Below are 13,938 nucleotides of genomic sequence, written 5' to 3'. Positions count from 1 at the left end.
GGGGGGGGAAGAAGTTGATTTATTCCGAAGCTCGGAGAGGATGAGATTATCTCCGCCCTCGACGTGTGCTGCTAGCTCGTTAACTACTCAATACTCACTACGACTGCTTCTAGAAGAGTCAATCAATTTATTTCATAGCCCATCCACTCCTCCCGGGTACTAGATGGGTAACTAAAGTAACTAAATACACAAATAATAGTCTTTTCATCCTGGCTGACTCGCAGCAACAAATAATCCGGATCGAAGGGAGATGAGATGCATCAGCTGTCGTAGATAGATAGCAAACTATAAGAACAACACAGGTCAAAGAGCAATGTTAAACAGAAGTGGGGGGGGGGGAACATTATCTTGGTCATAGTAGCAATAATGGATCGATACTTTATTCACAGCGTGAGTCTGCAGGGGGTCAACAGATGATGCGACTGCAACCGTCGCAAGGATATCAAAACAGGATGCTGCCTGGTGGGAAGCATTCAAGGATAAATAATCTATAGAAAGAAGAAAGTGCAAAAAGAAAAAAAAAAGGTGGAGGGGATGAGAGCAGAATACACAAAAAGAACAAAACGCCGTGCTGAACAGTACAATACGTTGCTGCAGTTAGTGTAGGTATTGCCCGGGAGGGATCCAAACGCCGAAAGTAAAAAAAAAAAAAAAAAAGGCACACCGAGGTTGTTCTAATATATTGCTCACTTGCCCTTGCTGGCCACTGGAGCACTTGACGACGGTGGCTCCAGGATATGGCCGTGATTCTTTGCCTTGATGACCGCGCCAAAGTCATCCTGCCGGCAGAGTTGAATGCTCTGGATCCAGTCGTCCGTCAAGACTTCGTCAAGAGTCGCCCGTTCTTTGGGATTCACTTTGAGCATGCGCCCAATTATGTAACGAGATTCTCGGGGCAGAATGCGCAGCAACCGCCACGGTCCCTTGATGACCTCCTGACGCTGTCCAGTAGGAGCCGAGCCCGCTGGAAGCGGAGGCGCTTCTTTGCTGGTTGTTTCTCGAGACTTGGGCTTTTCAACCGGCTCGGTCGACGACTGCGCCTCTTGGGATGGTTGGGTTTGGGACTCAGGCTGAGCTTGAGACTGCTGTGTCTCGGTTGAAGTGGCCTTGGGTGGCTCATCTCTGGTGACCGGTTCGGATTTCGGCAGCTGAGGATTGTTGCTGCCATGCCGGTGGTGATGCCGGCGACTGTCAGAGCCACTGGTTCCGGGTTTGGCCTCGATTGCCATGGATGGGAGATCTGCGGTCGACTTGGGACGCTGCTCACTGCGTCGGGGATGCGAGTCAGGGACTGGGGTGCCAGGAGTAGGTGGTGAGACGAATAGTTTATAAGAATTGTCTGTCACGCGTGGCTGCTTCCAAGGAAATCGCCTCAAAGTCATGCAACAGAAAATGATGGCCAGAGACCAAATGTCTGTGGGTCGAGGGTCGTACTTTTTCTCGTCGTATACTTCTGGTGCCAGGTACGGGTCCGAGCCGACAATGCCTTGGAACGTTAGACCCCTTTTTTATTCTTTCTTTTGAAGAGGAGAAAAAGACTAGGAGGAAACCTACCTGAGGCTAGCACAATATCGTTCTCAAAAGGATAACGGAAGACAACCGCGCTCCCAAAATCAATCAACTTCATGATGCCATGCTCGTTAACCACGACATTGTCCAATTTCAGGTCCCGATGGGCGAGACCCATTGCATGTAAATAGGATACGCCGCTCACAATCTGCTTAAAGGAGCAGGCGATTTCCTCTTTGCTCATCTTACCCGTCATGACAATCGCGAACAAGTCGAATGGAGCATACTCCATAACCTCGTACCAGTGGCCTCCCTCTTGGATGATATCTAGCGTTTCAATGATATTTCCATGGTGTAACGTGGAGCCAATGCAGAACTCGGCCGTGACTTTTTTCGAATATTCCTTTTCAGTCTCCCATGTATGACGATCTCGGAACTGTTTCACGGCAAATGTGACTCCGTCGGTGCTTCGTTTCAACAATCGCACCGATCCTCCCGCTCCGGACCCGAGCACTCGGCCCAGTTTCCCATACTTGGATTGAAGACCATGGTCATCAGCAAAGGGAACGCTCGTTGGGGCCATCTGATGAGTATTGCTCTTTTCATTGGATGACTTGAGGGCGGATTTTTTAGAAATGCCAGATGGTGACTCCCCGCGCTTTTTGTGGCCCATGCGGAAGAATCGTTTGAGCTCGACCATTGAGCCGTGGCTTTCATTATGCCGGTGACCGTGGTGGTCCTTTTTGCTGCTCCCGAACAAAGAGCGCTTGTCACTTGACGACTTTAGGTCATGATTGCTACCAGAGCCATATCCACCGGCGGTACTCTGCGAGTTGTTGGAATTGTGAGACCGACGTTTCGAATCAATTCCGCTAAAGATGAATCTTTGATCTAGCTGGGAGAGATTCCTGTTTGGAATTGGTCGCTTATTCCGGGCGTACGGATCGTTTGGCTCGCCGATGGGCGTGATGGTCCCAGACGCACCGCCTGGTGGCGTAGACCAGCCATACTCATGTCGCGGAGTCATTGGTGGGCTTTCATCTTGTGAGCTGCCGTCCACGGAAGAAGACCCGAGGAAGAACTGTGCTCTGTGGTTTGGAGTGGCAGTCGTACCAGAAGAGCTTTCTGGATTAGTCGTTCGTGATGACTCGATAGAGCTCGGCCGTGTCCCTGGCGCGCTTGTTGGGCCGGCAGAAGTTGACGGTGGATTAGCTGAATGCGAGGCGGGTTCGGAGGATGACGGAGTGATGGCGGACGGTTCGTGTTTCCTCGTCTCATTGGATGCTTGAGCCGTGTTTTCGCTGGGCTTGCTGTCCCGCGAATGCGTGGCAGCAGGAGTCAGAGGCGGCGACTGCATGAGAGACACGGGAGGAGTGATGCGCGGCGAATTGCTGCCAGAAACGGTGTTGTCGTATGAGGCAACTGCGCTGGCAGTGTCTCGAGAGTTCACCTAGTCACAGGGGGGTGTCAGTTACTCGACCAAGTCGGTCTGGACCAGTACGTACTCTGGATACGGGGAGCGAGACGGGCTCAAACGCAAAATTACGTAGGCGCGACTCTTGCAGGCGAGTGTCTTGCAAGCTGATGGCTAGAGAGCGCAGCTCGTCTTTAGCATCTGCGTCCAGATTGGCAGCGATTGGCCCATTCTGTTGGTTTTGTTCCGGCGCAGGAGACTGCAGAGACTGTTCAGGCTCGATTTCTTGATTTACCGATGCAAAGCGGACAGCATGTGGCTGCCCCGCTTCTAGGTTTGGCTGTTGTTCGCTTGGGCGATGAGCAGATGGCGGTTGCTGCTGTTGTTGTTGAGACTGCGAGGCGGTTGGCTCTTCTGGGCAGGCAGGAAATCCCGTGTTAGTCGCTGATTGTGTGCAAGTGAACAATACTACTTCTTTGTTTTCTTTTCCTTTCCCTGCAAACAGCGCGTTGACACATACCTGACGTCGCCGGCATGTTTGCTCAGCGGGGAACGGAAACGGCGGGCTCAGGACTCGCCGCTTCTTTTTTCTTCTGTCTGGATTCTTGCTTTTTCTTGTTTCGGAGCAATCACAAAGTGGTGTGCGCTGCAGAGTGTATGCAGCGTCCCCGCCTTTTTTGTCTTCTCGGATGGAATGTTGGCCTGGCCTTATTTTTCCGGGGAAACCGATCGACTGACTGAGAGATGTAATACTCCGAGGGCCAACAATGGGCCAGTCGAGTTTGCAATAGAAGTGCGTAGGAATGATTCTGTTTGATAGTGCGGCGGCGGCGTCGTCTTCTTTTCTTTTTGATCTCCTGCAAGGCGTTCTGAGCGAGTTATGTCATGCTTTTGGCAGCGTTTCTGCAGGCAGTGGCGGTCGGGACCGCGAAGACCAGCACCGACGAAGGACCCGGTCGGACGGAGACAATTCAGAAGCACGGAGAAAGACGAGCAGAGGCAGAGGCAGAGGCAGGCAGAAGCAGGCAGAGAGAGGGAGACAGACACAGACAGAGAGAGGGTGAGAGCGAGAGAGAGAGAGAAAGAGCAGAGGCAGACAGAAGAAGACTTTCGCTGCAGGTGGGGAGCACCCGCTTGCGGCTAGCCGTAATTACGCGTACGGTATTTATTCCCACTGCAGTCCTTGACGCTTGCAACTGGCGGGGCGCGGCTGGTTCGGCACGCCGAGCCCGGGGTGTGCCGTATTGTCATTACCGTACTGTGCATACAATGGAGTTGTGCAGCGCTCACAATCCATTGTCCGGGCAATACGAGCCCTGTCCTTGTACAGTTAGATATAGTTACTAGTTATCTTGGTGTATTGCTCTGAAGTAGAGTGCTGCATAGAGTAGTAATGCTGCGTTGCCGGTTTGCCGGGCCTGTCACTATGCATGCAGGCACTATTCTCTTCTATATCTATACTCTCTACTCCGTCTCAGACAGTCCTCTTGCCCATGCTCTCAAACGGCAGCAGCAGGCTCGTGAAAATCAGCGCGCCATACAGGCCTGCGCACACCCACAGCGGCGTGGTCGTGGTCACGTTGGTGTAGCTGCCCACCAGCACGCCGATGATGCCGCCAACGCGGTTCACCACCACGCAGAGGCCATAGCCCGTCGCGCGGTGTGCGCTCGGCAGGATCTCCGGCGTGTAGGCGTAGATCGTGCCGTAGTAGACGTTGGACGCCGCCGTGATGGCCGCCGACACGCCCAGGTTCTGCGCCGGCGTCTTGATCTGCGTGTATCCCAGCTGCAGCGCCGTGGTCATGGCCGCGCCGACGGCCAGCGTGCCTCGTCGCCCAAAATACCGCGTCTCGACCAGGACGCCCGCGAGAATCGGCCCCAGTAGCCCGGCAATCTGGTTGATGGCATAGTCGCGCCACGTCGTGTAGTTGGAGTCGTCGCCGGTGTCTGCGCCGCGCGACTCGAGATAGTACGGCAGAAACACCCCGTACAGCGGCGACACGGTGCCGATGAGCAGCCAGTTGACGATGATCATGGCCGTCGAGTATGCCAGCTTGCGCGTGCTGAACAGCCCGGAGAAATGCTTCTTCAGCCGCAGGCCAGACCACACCGATTTCTCCGTGTGGAGCACGCGTCCCTGCGACTGCAGCTTCTCCAGGCTCAGCGAGAGCGGGCGCTGGTACCGGACTGACAGGTCCAGCAGGACCTGATAGAGCTCCTCGTCCCGGTTCTGGCTCACAAGCCACTTGGGTGTCTGGACCATGCGGATGAGGACGAGGCGCAGGACACTCAGGACAAGCACCAGCGCGCCGCAGGTGATGTGCAGATACCGCCAGCCCATGTTGTCTGCGTTGGTGCACTCGGCAGCAGAGGCGTCCGGCGCGCAGCTGTAGTCGCTCATGAACCACCAGGCCAGGAGGCCGGTGATGGTGTATCCGACCGCCCACCACACGGCCAGGAACGTGACGAGCCAGGCGTGCGACATGGGCAGGAACTCGAGAAAATTGGTCGCGTCAAGGATGTAGTTTCCTCCAGCGCCCGCCGAGTAGATGGCGACCCTGTGCAGACGAACCGGTCAGCAAACATCCTGTTGTTTGGTTACGTATCGACGGCACCACAAACATGGCAGAGAAGGAGATGTAATTCGGCATTCCGCCGGCAATCAGCACAAACGCAGCACAGACGAACAGGCTGGTGTTGAAGGCGAGCTTCCGCCCGATGATGTCTGCAGAGAAGCCCCAAACGGCAGCGCCCACAAGCAGGCCGACCTGCGAAGCGAGCGCTACACCTTGGATTTTGGCAGTCGGGCTGCCCCATTGCTGGGTTACAGCTGTCTGAGCGATAGACTGGCAGGAGACGAGGAGCTGTATCTATCTGTTAGCAAGCGTCCTCTTTCCGTCTGTATCAATGGATTATGCATTGCATTGCATTGCATTTGCCCACCGAATCGACAGCATAGCCGTAGCCGTTCAGGAAGAAGAGCTTCCACTGCAACGCCGTCATTCCGATCTCGTCGATTGCGGCATTGACCAGCGCCATCTTCTTGGTCAGCACATCGTCGACCGCCGAGGTATCAATGAGCTCGCGGTGCAAGTCGATTGACTCACGGGGCAATCGGTCTGCGTCGTTGACTATGGCGGTTTTTGTCACGTCAGTAGCGTCGGCCATTTTGTTCTTCCATATAGTCCCCTGTTTGAGAATGAGAGCAAGCTGATTGCAGAAGATGATGCCCTATATATATATATACACATATACACACTATACCGCGCGCTCTGTCGCTTATCCGGGGTTTGCTGCATGCCAACCACGTGTGGCCCATCACGCCTCTGCGCGCACGAATGAGTGAGGTTGAATGTGAACAGTCGGGGTTTGCACGTTCTGGCATCAGCCGCGATGCAGATGTCGTGATGTGCTAGAGACTGCGGCGAAATTCTGACTGGACGCCGCCGTGCCCTAACTGCAGCTCCGAATGACGCCACAGAGCTTCTGATTATGCAAGGACTTGACAATCCCTGAAGATGTTAATCGGTTCATCTTAAGATATAGCCCACCGCTGGCGAGGTAGAGCCTCGATATCGTTAAACCAAGACAGAGCATCACAATGCCCATCGCAACCCACACCGGCCTCACCGAGAAAGTCTTCTCGTTCAAGCCCATCGACCCGCCAGTCGAGGAAATCCAGCCACCCCCGGACCGCGCGTTGTTCGCTGACCCGCGCAAGTCCGCGCTGTTGGCGGCAGTCACCAAGGTGAAGCATCTGACGCCGTACATTGGCACGGAGCTGCAGGGCGTGCAGCTGAGTCGGTTGGACGAGAAGCAGAGAGACGAGTTGGCGCTGCTGGTTGCCGAGGTGAGATATCATTAAATAACGGATGGCCTTGTATACTCACGCTTCAAATGCGGACAGAGAGGAGTCGTCTTTTTCCGAGACCAGGATCTCACGATCGAGGGACAGCATGAATTTACGAAGCATTTCGGCATCGTGAGTCAAAGCCATATCATATAGACGATGTCCGTGCTAAGTCGTGCAGCAAGACCGAGACCCAAACCAGGTCGATCCACGCCATGTTACTATTCTAGGGCGCGGAGGGTAGGCATAGCCTGAATCTCTGTCTCGCTGTGTATACGTGCTCACTGCTCCAGTGACATTCGGTCTTTCCAGAATGCCAGCGGCGCCTTTGCGGAATACCACTCTGACCACTCCTTCGAAATCAACCCGCCTTCGTACACGATGCTCCGAATGGTCAAGTCTCCTGAATATGGTATGTAATGAGCGTCCAAGGCGCTCTAGTCTCGGCCACTGACCAGACTGCTGCAGGAGGAGACACCATCTTCACCAGCCAGACGGCGCTGTTCGACAAACTGAGCCCGACCTTTCAAAAGACATTCGAGGGACTGCATGCGGTCCACAGCTCAGAGGTATGCTCTCCACCCTGTAGGCTGCGGGCTCTGAACATTCACTAAGATATTCTATAGAATGTCTTTATCAACACCATCAACAGTGGCGGCACTACCTTCCGGCTGCCCGTACGCAGAGAGCATCCACTTGTACGCTACACCTAGCCGCGCCTATTCCTTGGAGACAGCATATCTGACAGAGAGACAGATCCGCACGCACCCCGTAACCTCCCTCAAGGCACTCTTCTACAACCCAGCATTCGTAGTCAACATAGCCGAACTCAAGGCCAGCGAGTCGTTCCACACGCTCAACTTCCTGCGTGACCATCTCCATTCCGCCGACGACCTGACCGTGCGCTGGCACTGGGAGGCCGGCAGCGTGGCGTTCTGGGACAACCGCGTCGTCATTCACCGCGCCATTCCCGGTGGATACAACACCGAGGAAAGAGAGGGCAAGCGGACGGCGGTCTATGGCGAGCGGCCCTATTGGGATCCTAATGGGAAGACGTTAAGCGAGTGGCAGGCCGAGAACGGGCCGGACGAAGCGCCGGTGGTGAAGCTGGGACTGGACGGGTTTTGACTAAACGTTACTTTAGGGCCAACCATATTTGATTGATAACATAGCCTAGCCAGAGTATGAGTACGGATAAACCACCCTAGTATCTTTGTAAGCCGGATATAAGTTACCTACCTAGACATCGCTCTCACGGATATCCAGACCTAGTTGATGCGAGAGGCTTCTGCTAGAGCCAGGTCAATGCGCCGCTAGCATCGTATGTATCGAATGATCGAGGAGATCCATCAAAGCACGCCATTGCTGCCCCTTCCACTGGCATGCATGTCATAACAAATGTAGCTGTGTATCTTTCCATCCCCTCAGATTGTTGCTGCATCACTTCGAGCTTGCCACCAAAGATGGTTGCAACTATCCCAGACACCATCCCAGTGTTAGTCGTCGGAGCAGGCCCCATCGGTCTCTCCCTAGCAATCGAGCTGCGAGTACACGGCGTCGACGTCCTCGTCGTAGACCGTGACCTAGACATCGTCGATGGTCACCCCAAGGGCCGCGGCAACGACCTCCGCACCCTAGAGCATTACCATCGATGGGGCGTGAGCGACGAACTGCGCCAGCTGTCCTGGCAGACGCGCAACCCAGACCAGAAAGTAATCATCACTGAAAGCATCGCGGAGCAGCCACTAGGCGCATATCCGTTGCAATACGGACGGCATGTCGAGGAGTCGCGGGAATACGCCGCTGAGCCGTCCCTGAGTCTGCCCCAGCCGATCTTAATGCGCGTCCTGCAAAAGCGAGCTATTGAGCTCGGCGCACAAATCTGGCGAGGCTGGGAAGCTACCTCTGCACAGCAAGATATCGACAAGGCGGTCACGGAACTGAAGTCATTAGCAGAGGGAACCATCCATCGCGTGTCGTCAGACTATCTAATTGGCGCCGATGGGCCACACAGTCTTGTGCGAAAAGCGGCGGGAATCTCACGAAAAGGCGTCGGTCCTATATCTCGAGCTTGTAGCTATGTGGTCCGAAGCGAAGGATATAAAATTCGTGATATGATCAGCTCTCCGGCGCATGATGCATTGGCCTTTCTAATGGTGCTGAGTCCCGCAAACTGTACCATTATTAGCATCCCGGATGACGAGCACTGGGGGTTCAGTGTTATGGTCGACGACAACGAACCAGACCCAACAGATGAGGAAGTCATACAAGCCGGACAGAATGTTCTGGGTGCGCGCGTGCCGTTGGAAGTAATCAGTTCGTCTTCGTTCCGCGTCTTCACTCGCCTGGCCGATTCATATTCCACCGGCCGTTTGTTCATCGCCGGTGACGCAGCACACCTCTGTCCTCCCACGGGTGGCCATAACATGAATCTGGGGATTGGCGATGCTGTGAACCTCGCATGGAAGCTCGCTGGCGTGTTGCATGGCTGGGGCGGCGAGAAGCTGCTGTCAAGTTACGACGCCGAACGAAGGCCAGTCGGGGACCGGGTGACCAGCTCTGCAATGGAGAACAGCTACTCGATGAAGAAAGTGAGCGACATATTCGCCGAGCTCCCTCCTCTCGGACACAGTGCTACTCAAGGGCAGCGGTGTGCACGCGGTGACACCGCCTACAAGATCACATATCAGCAGTGGAACAGTCTGGGCGTCACTCTGGGTCAACGCTACGACGAGTCTCCCCTGACGATCAAGGGCACCTGGGAAGCTCCACCGTATAGCGCCACAGAGTATTGGCATTACGCCAGCCCCGGGCATCGGGCGCCGCATGTATGGCTTGAGGATGGAACGCCGTTGCTGAATCACTTTGGCAAGGGGTTCACCTTGTTGGATGTGGAGGCGTCAGACGTGCTGGTTGCACGTTTCTTGAATGTCGCTGCGAGGGTTGGACTGCCCATCACACGGCTCAGGCTGTCTGTTGGTATTGCAAGGAGCAAATATCCCGCCTCGATCACTATCATCCGCCCGGATCAGTACATAGCGTGGCAGGGAGATGAATGCAATGACCCTGCCTCGGTCATTGACAGGATTAGAGGGAAGTGACAGATCGACGGCGGGGATGATGATAGAATATATGCTTTGTTGTGTGTGTATAAAATATAGAAAAGCTCCTGAAATAGTTGTAGTATACATATCTGATTCCTTCAAACCCAAATAATATACAATTCCTTCTAAACGCCGGCGCAATGATCGAAGGTATAACTCCTTAGAACCCAGGTCACATGACCACGTTGATGCCAATCGATTTGGCCTGTGCAATAACACTCTTGCATAGGCCTTGCAAACTCAATCCCGACAGTCTCAACTCTGACTGCTTGATTTTGGCGATCTCGTATACGTGTTTCAGGGTCACTGAGCCAACGACTTCTGTGCCGGGATTCTGGGCGCCGCGTAGACGGCCCTTGCGCGGTTCGACCTGTGCTGCTTGTAGTAGTAGCCACGATGTAGTAGGGGTGCGCAGCTCAAAGGCGAACGAGCGGTCGGGGCGGATGGTGATGTAGGCTGGAACCGGGGTGCCGGGCTGAATATGCGCTGTCCGGGCGTTGAATTCCTGACATTCAGTATTAGCATAGGCAATCAAATCATTCGGAGCTGTGGTTGTTTATACCTTGCAGAAATCCATGCTCTTGACTCCTTTGCTTCCCAGGGCTGGACCAACAGGGGGACTGGGGCTGGCCTGGCCAGCGCCCACAATGAGCTTGACGAATTGGTCTTTTGCGAGGGCTTTGCGGGCCATTGTGAGGTCTGCGTTGACGTTGGAGAGTGTTTGGACCGAGACAACATCAAATTATGAGAAGAGAGAAGGACTGTTCGATGCTTGGCGTCGGAAGCGGCTGTTCTTGTTTTTCCGAGGAGCCGCGGGCCAATCACGTGCGAGCGTGCTGTAGAAGATGCCCTCAAGGCTCAAGCACATAAAATGAGTAACAAGCCAGATAGCCAATACGTAACTACTTTTAGCTAACCGTTACATCGCTGCACAAGCGCTGTATACCGGCATTCTTCCAGCTCTGTGCTTGAGCGTTGACCACTCGAGTCGAAACTGTTGACTAACCCGATTGGGCGGCATTCTGGGCTGGCGAAAGACGTCATCGCGTCGATTTGACGAGATTAGATAATCAACTCGGCTCCTCTCAACTACTTCTCTCTCTCTCTCTCTCTCTCCTCTGCTCTCATCGCCAACGACCAACTTGTCAAGTACAACAGCTTCATATCATCGCCAATTCCTTAGGGCTTCCGTCCAGCTAGCAGACCCAGCGATCGTCCTTAGGCGGCAAAGCATTGGCCAAGTCACCCAGCCAGGCCCACTGCTAGCTTCCCAACTAACTTGACGACTGCTCACTGCGAAAAGCTTCTCTGCCCCTCACATATACAGCCGCGTTCGTTCCTCTGCATTATCATTAGTCTGCTTCCTCACGTCGAGCTGGGACTTGCAAGTTTGCGGTCAGTCTGATTACGTAAATACAAAATAATCCCACCGCAGTCATGAACTGGCTCAAGCAGACGTACGGTCTTCCTCCTGTCTGTGTGCCTTTTGAACCCCCCGGTTGCTGACGGAAAAGCGTGTTTCCAGTTTGGCCAATGTGGCTGGAACGCAAGAACCGATCTACGGCCCCGAGGCTATCCAGCCCGTCACCAAACAGGCCGAAAAGACGCCCTACACAGTACTGAAGAAGGAGGACCTCAAATGGCAGGCTCATCAGTATACGTCGGTGGAAACGCAGACCTTCTACATCATGGCGGACAATGGCGCTCTGGCGTGGGTCCAAGTTATCTACAGCAATGTCGCGTAAGGAACTTGTATCTTGTCTTGCAGAAGTCTGGCTAATCCGTGACAGTGGCCTTCACACAACTTGCCAATTCAACTCAAAGATCTACTCGCTCGCTGGCGATGCACCACACATTTGGCACTCGGACACACTTTCAAACCATATGTTTGACCCGGACATGTACTCCTTTGGAGCGGACAACTTCGCCTTAACACTCAACGAGGAAGGCACCGCTTATACGGTCAAGTCGGCGGTGAACGAGGACAGTCTTGTTAACCTGACTTTCACCCAGCAAGCCCCCGGTCTGGTCATTGGCGAGAACGGCACTTCGTACTTTGGCACCGATCCTGCGAATCCGTGGGGCTCAATGCGACATGCCTTTTGGCCTCGCTGCTTGGTCGAGGGTACTATCACCACTAAAGAGAAGACGTATGACTTGAAGGGTCGAGGCTTCTACTCTTTTGCGCTCCAGGGCATGAAGCCCCATCATGCTGGTATTTTAATTTCCCCCTGGATTAAAATGATTTGACGAAGCGGAGAATAACAGAATATAGCATCGAGATGGAACTTTGTCAACTTCCAGAGTCCGTCATACTCGGCTTTTATGATGGAGTTCACTACCCCGCCATCATATGGATCGACCGTCGTCAACGTAGGCGGAATTGTGAAAGACGACAAGATCCTCTATGCGGGCTCAACCAACTCTGCTGAGCACGTCGAGACGAACACGGATTCGGAAAACGACTGGCCAGAGCCAAAGGTGATCAAGTTCGCATGGGACGGCAAGGACAAGGATCTCCAGGCCGAACTGGCGGGCTCCCTTGGCAAGAGACTCGACCGGATAGACGTCATGTACGAGCTTCCTGGATTTGTGAAGACATTCGTGGGCAGCGTTGCTGGCACAAGGCCATATATCTACCAGGTAATATGCCCACATCATATGCCATCTTTGCTCTTTTACTGACTGTGTGTCATGACAGTACTCTCCTCAGGACAAGCTCACCCTGAAGGTCAAAGAAGGCGAGACTGAGACTGCTGAAGAAGGCACTCTGTTCTCTGAGGCTACATTCATCTCGTAAGGGGGTATACCGTCTTACCACAAGTATATATATATATATATATACGTCGATTCACGATAAAAGATGATAATATCTGTTGTATTCACTCGTTGCAGTCACGGCGTTTGTTCACTTATCTCATGCAGTCCTCTTGGAAGACTTTTCGTGATTGAACTCAAGAAGCGAACTGCTCAAGTATTGGTACTAGTTGTCTTAAGTTAATTCATTAATAATCATATTACTTTCTCTCCTCATGCGTTTCTTTCATGGACATAGAACGAAGCAGTCGTTTTCAGAGGTTGACTTGACATGTTTGTGTTTGCTCCTCCTCCTCCTCTTCCTCTTCTCCCTCTCTCGCTTTCCCCCTCACACAGTTGCTATCTTCCCACTTGACTCTACTCTTCGCCCAGTTCAACTCACTAAGACCAAACCAACCTCAGAAGCATCGCCAAGTTACATCTCGAAAATGGCCCCTCCACCGAATAGCTTGGGTCGAGGACTGCGTCACAGGTGAGCCAATCTGCCCCTCGCTGTGAACCTCACAGCCAGATACGTAGTCATACCCTTCATCCACGGCACTACGAGAGGGATGACTGACTCCTGCTCCCCTTAAACAGAAGACGACGCGGACGCCTTACTCGTGATACTATCAATGGGATCAGTAAGTCTGTCCGTTTAGTCCAATATGCTAACTGTTCTAATTGAGAGGTCTCTACAGCTAAACCAGCCATTCGGTTCGTGCGCCAATCTGCCTTGTTCTCAGCTGTATGTCAGACGAATACCAAGTCCTCACTTACTCATGTTGAACAGCCGTCTTGCTCGTCGTGGTGGTGTCAAGCGTATCTCCTATAATATCTACGAAGAGATCAAGCTGGTGCTGAGAGCGCGTCTCCAAGAGGTGCGTGTACACTTCGCCCCTTACTGTGCTGCACAGAGTATATTGACACTCTGATCTCTCAGATCCTCAAGAATCTCGTGTTGCTCCTTGAGTCAGCCAACACCGAAAAATATGGAAGAAAGGTAGAGATCTCCCTCTCCCTAAATGATATGCTTCATGTCAGCTAACTTCATCTCCAGACGGTCACTACTCGCGATGTAAGTTTTCGCTCTACCGGACAGACATTCAATGAATCAGATAAATCTGACCATATCATCCTGCCTTTTGATATTTTGATCAGGTTGTGTTCGTTTTAGCACGCGTGAGTCTCCCAAGTTATCCCATGACATATCCAAGACTAATGATGCATGGACGGATGGATGTATAGATGGGAAAACCGGTCTG

General features: G+C 53.3%; 6 protein-coding genes across 6 annotated transcripts; 3 read left to right on the top strand and 3 right to left on the bottom strand.

Moving 5' to 3' along the window:
* Positions 1 to 686: 686 nt before the first annotated feature.
* Positions 687 to 3,459, bottom strand: UA08_08431 (hypothetical protein; the record flags this gene model as incomplete). Its single annotated transcript, XM_020263541.1, has 4 exons — positions 687 to 1,486; positions 1,555 to 2,959; positions 3,015 to 3,367; positions 3,444 to 3,459. The coding sequence occupies 4 exons, from the start codon at positions 3,457 to 3,459 to the stop codon at positions 687 to 689; spliced, it is 2,574 nt and encodes an 857-aa protein (XP_020116432.1).
* Positions 3,460 to 4,397: 938 nt separating this feature from the next.
* Positions 4,398 to 6,091, bottom strand: UA08_08430 (hypothetical protein; the record flags this gene model as incomplete). The annotated part of the gene is made up of 3 exons (XM_020263540.1): positions 4,398 to 5,481; positions 5,546 to 5,787; positions 5,867 to 6,091. The coding sequence occupies 3 exons, from the start codon at positions 6,089 to 6,091 to the stop codon at positions 4,398 to 4,400; spliced, it is 1,551 nt and encodes a 516-aa protein (XP_020116435.1).
* A 433-nt stretch (positions 6,092 to 6,524) lies between these two features.
* UA08_08429 (hypothetical protein) lies at positions 6,525 to 7,901 on the top strand (the record flags this gene model as incomplete). Its single annotated transcript, XM_020263539.1, has 7 exons — positions 6,525 to 6,773; positions 6,831 to 6,905; positions 6,955 to 7,013; positions 7,067 to 7,185; positions 7,242 to 7,342; positions 7,400 to 7,471; positions 7,530 to 7,901. 7 exons carry the CDS (start codon positions 6,525 to 6,527, stop codon positions 7,899 to 7,901), a joined length of 1,047 nt encoding a protein of 348 aa, XP_020116434.1.
* A 335-nt stretch (positions 7,902 to 8,236) lies between these two features.
* Positions 8,237 to 9,874, top strand: UA08_08428 (hypothetical protein; the record flags this gene model as incomplete). The annotated part of the gene is made up of 1 exon (XM_020263538.1): positions 8,237 to 9,874. The coding sequence occupies one exon, from the start codon at positions 8,237 to 8,239 to the stop codon at positions 9,872 to 9,874; it is 1,638 nt and encodes a 545-aa protein (XP_020116326.1).
* Positions 9,875 to 10,049: 175 nt separating this feature from the next.
* Positions 10,050 to 10,568, bottom strand: UA08_08427 (54S ribosomal protein L19, mitochondrial; the record flags this gene model as incomplete). Its single annotated transcript, XM_020263537.1, has 2 exons — positions 10,050 to 10,382; positions 10,440 to 10,568. The coding sequence occupies 2 exons, from the start codon at positions 10,566 to 10,568 to the stop codon at positions 10,050 to 10,052; spliced, it is 462 nt and encodes a 153-aa protein (XP_020116327.1).
* A 746-nt stretch (positions 10,569 to 11,314) lies between these two features.
* UA08_08426 (hypothetical protein) lies at positions 11,315 to 13,721 on the top strand (the record flags this gene model as incomplete). Its single annotated transcript, XM_020263536.1, has 10 exons — positions 11,315 to 11,334; positions 11,403 to 11,618; positions 11,668 to 12,092; positions 12,153 to 12,520; positions 12,579 to 12,673; positions 12,933 to 13,166; positions 13,274 to 13,317; positions 13,375 to 13,390; positions 13,467 to 13,554; positions 13,617 to 13,721. 10 exons carry the CDS (start codon positions 11,315 to 11,317, stop codon positions 13,719 to 13,721), a joined length of 1,611 nt encoding a protein of 536 aa, XP_020116332.1.
* Between the last annotated feature and the right edge of the window lie 217 nt (positions 13,722 to 13,938).

The sequence above is a fragment of the Talaromyces atroroseus genome (genome assembly GCF_001907595.1).
Source record: "Talaromyces atroroseus strain IBT 11181 chromosome Unknown scaffold_14, whole genome shotgun sequence".
In the NCBI taxonomy this organism is placed as follows: Eukaryota; Fungi; Ascomycota; class Eurotiomycetes; order Eurotiales; family Trichocomaceae; genus Talaromyces; species Talaromyces atroroseus.
The sequence above is the reverse complement of the archived record's forward strand: the minus strand, read 5'-3'. Positions and strand labels throughout refer to the sequence as shown.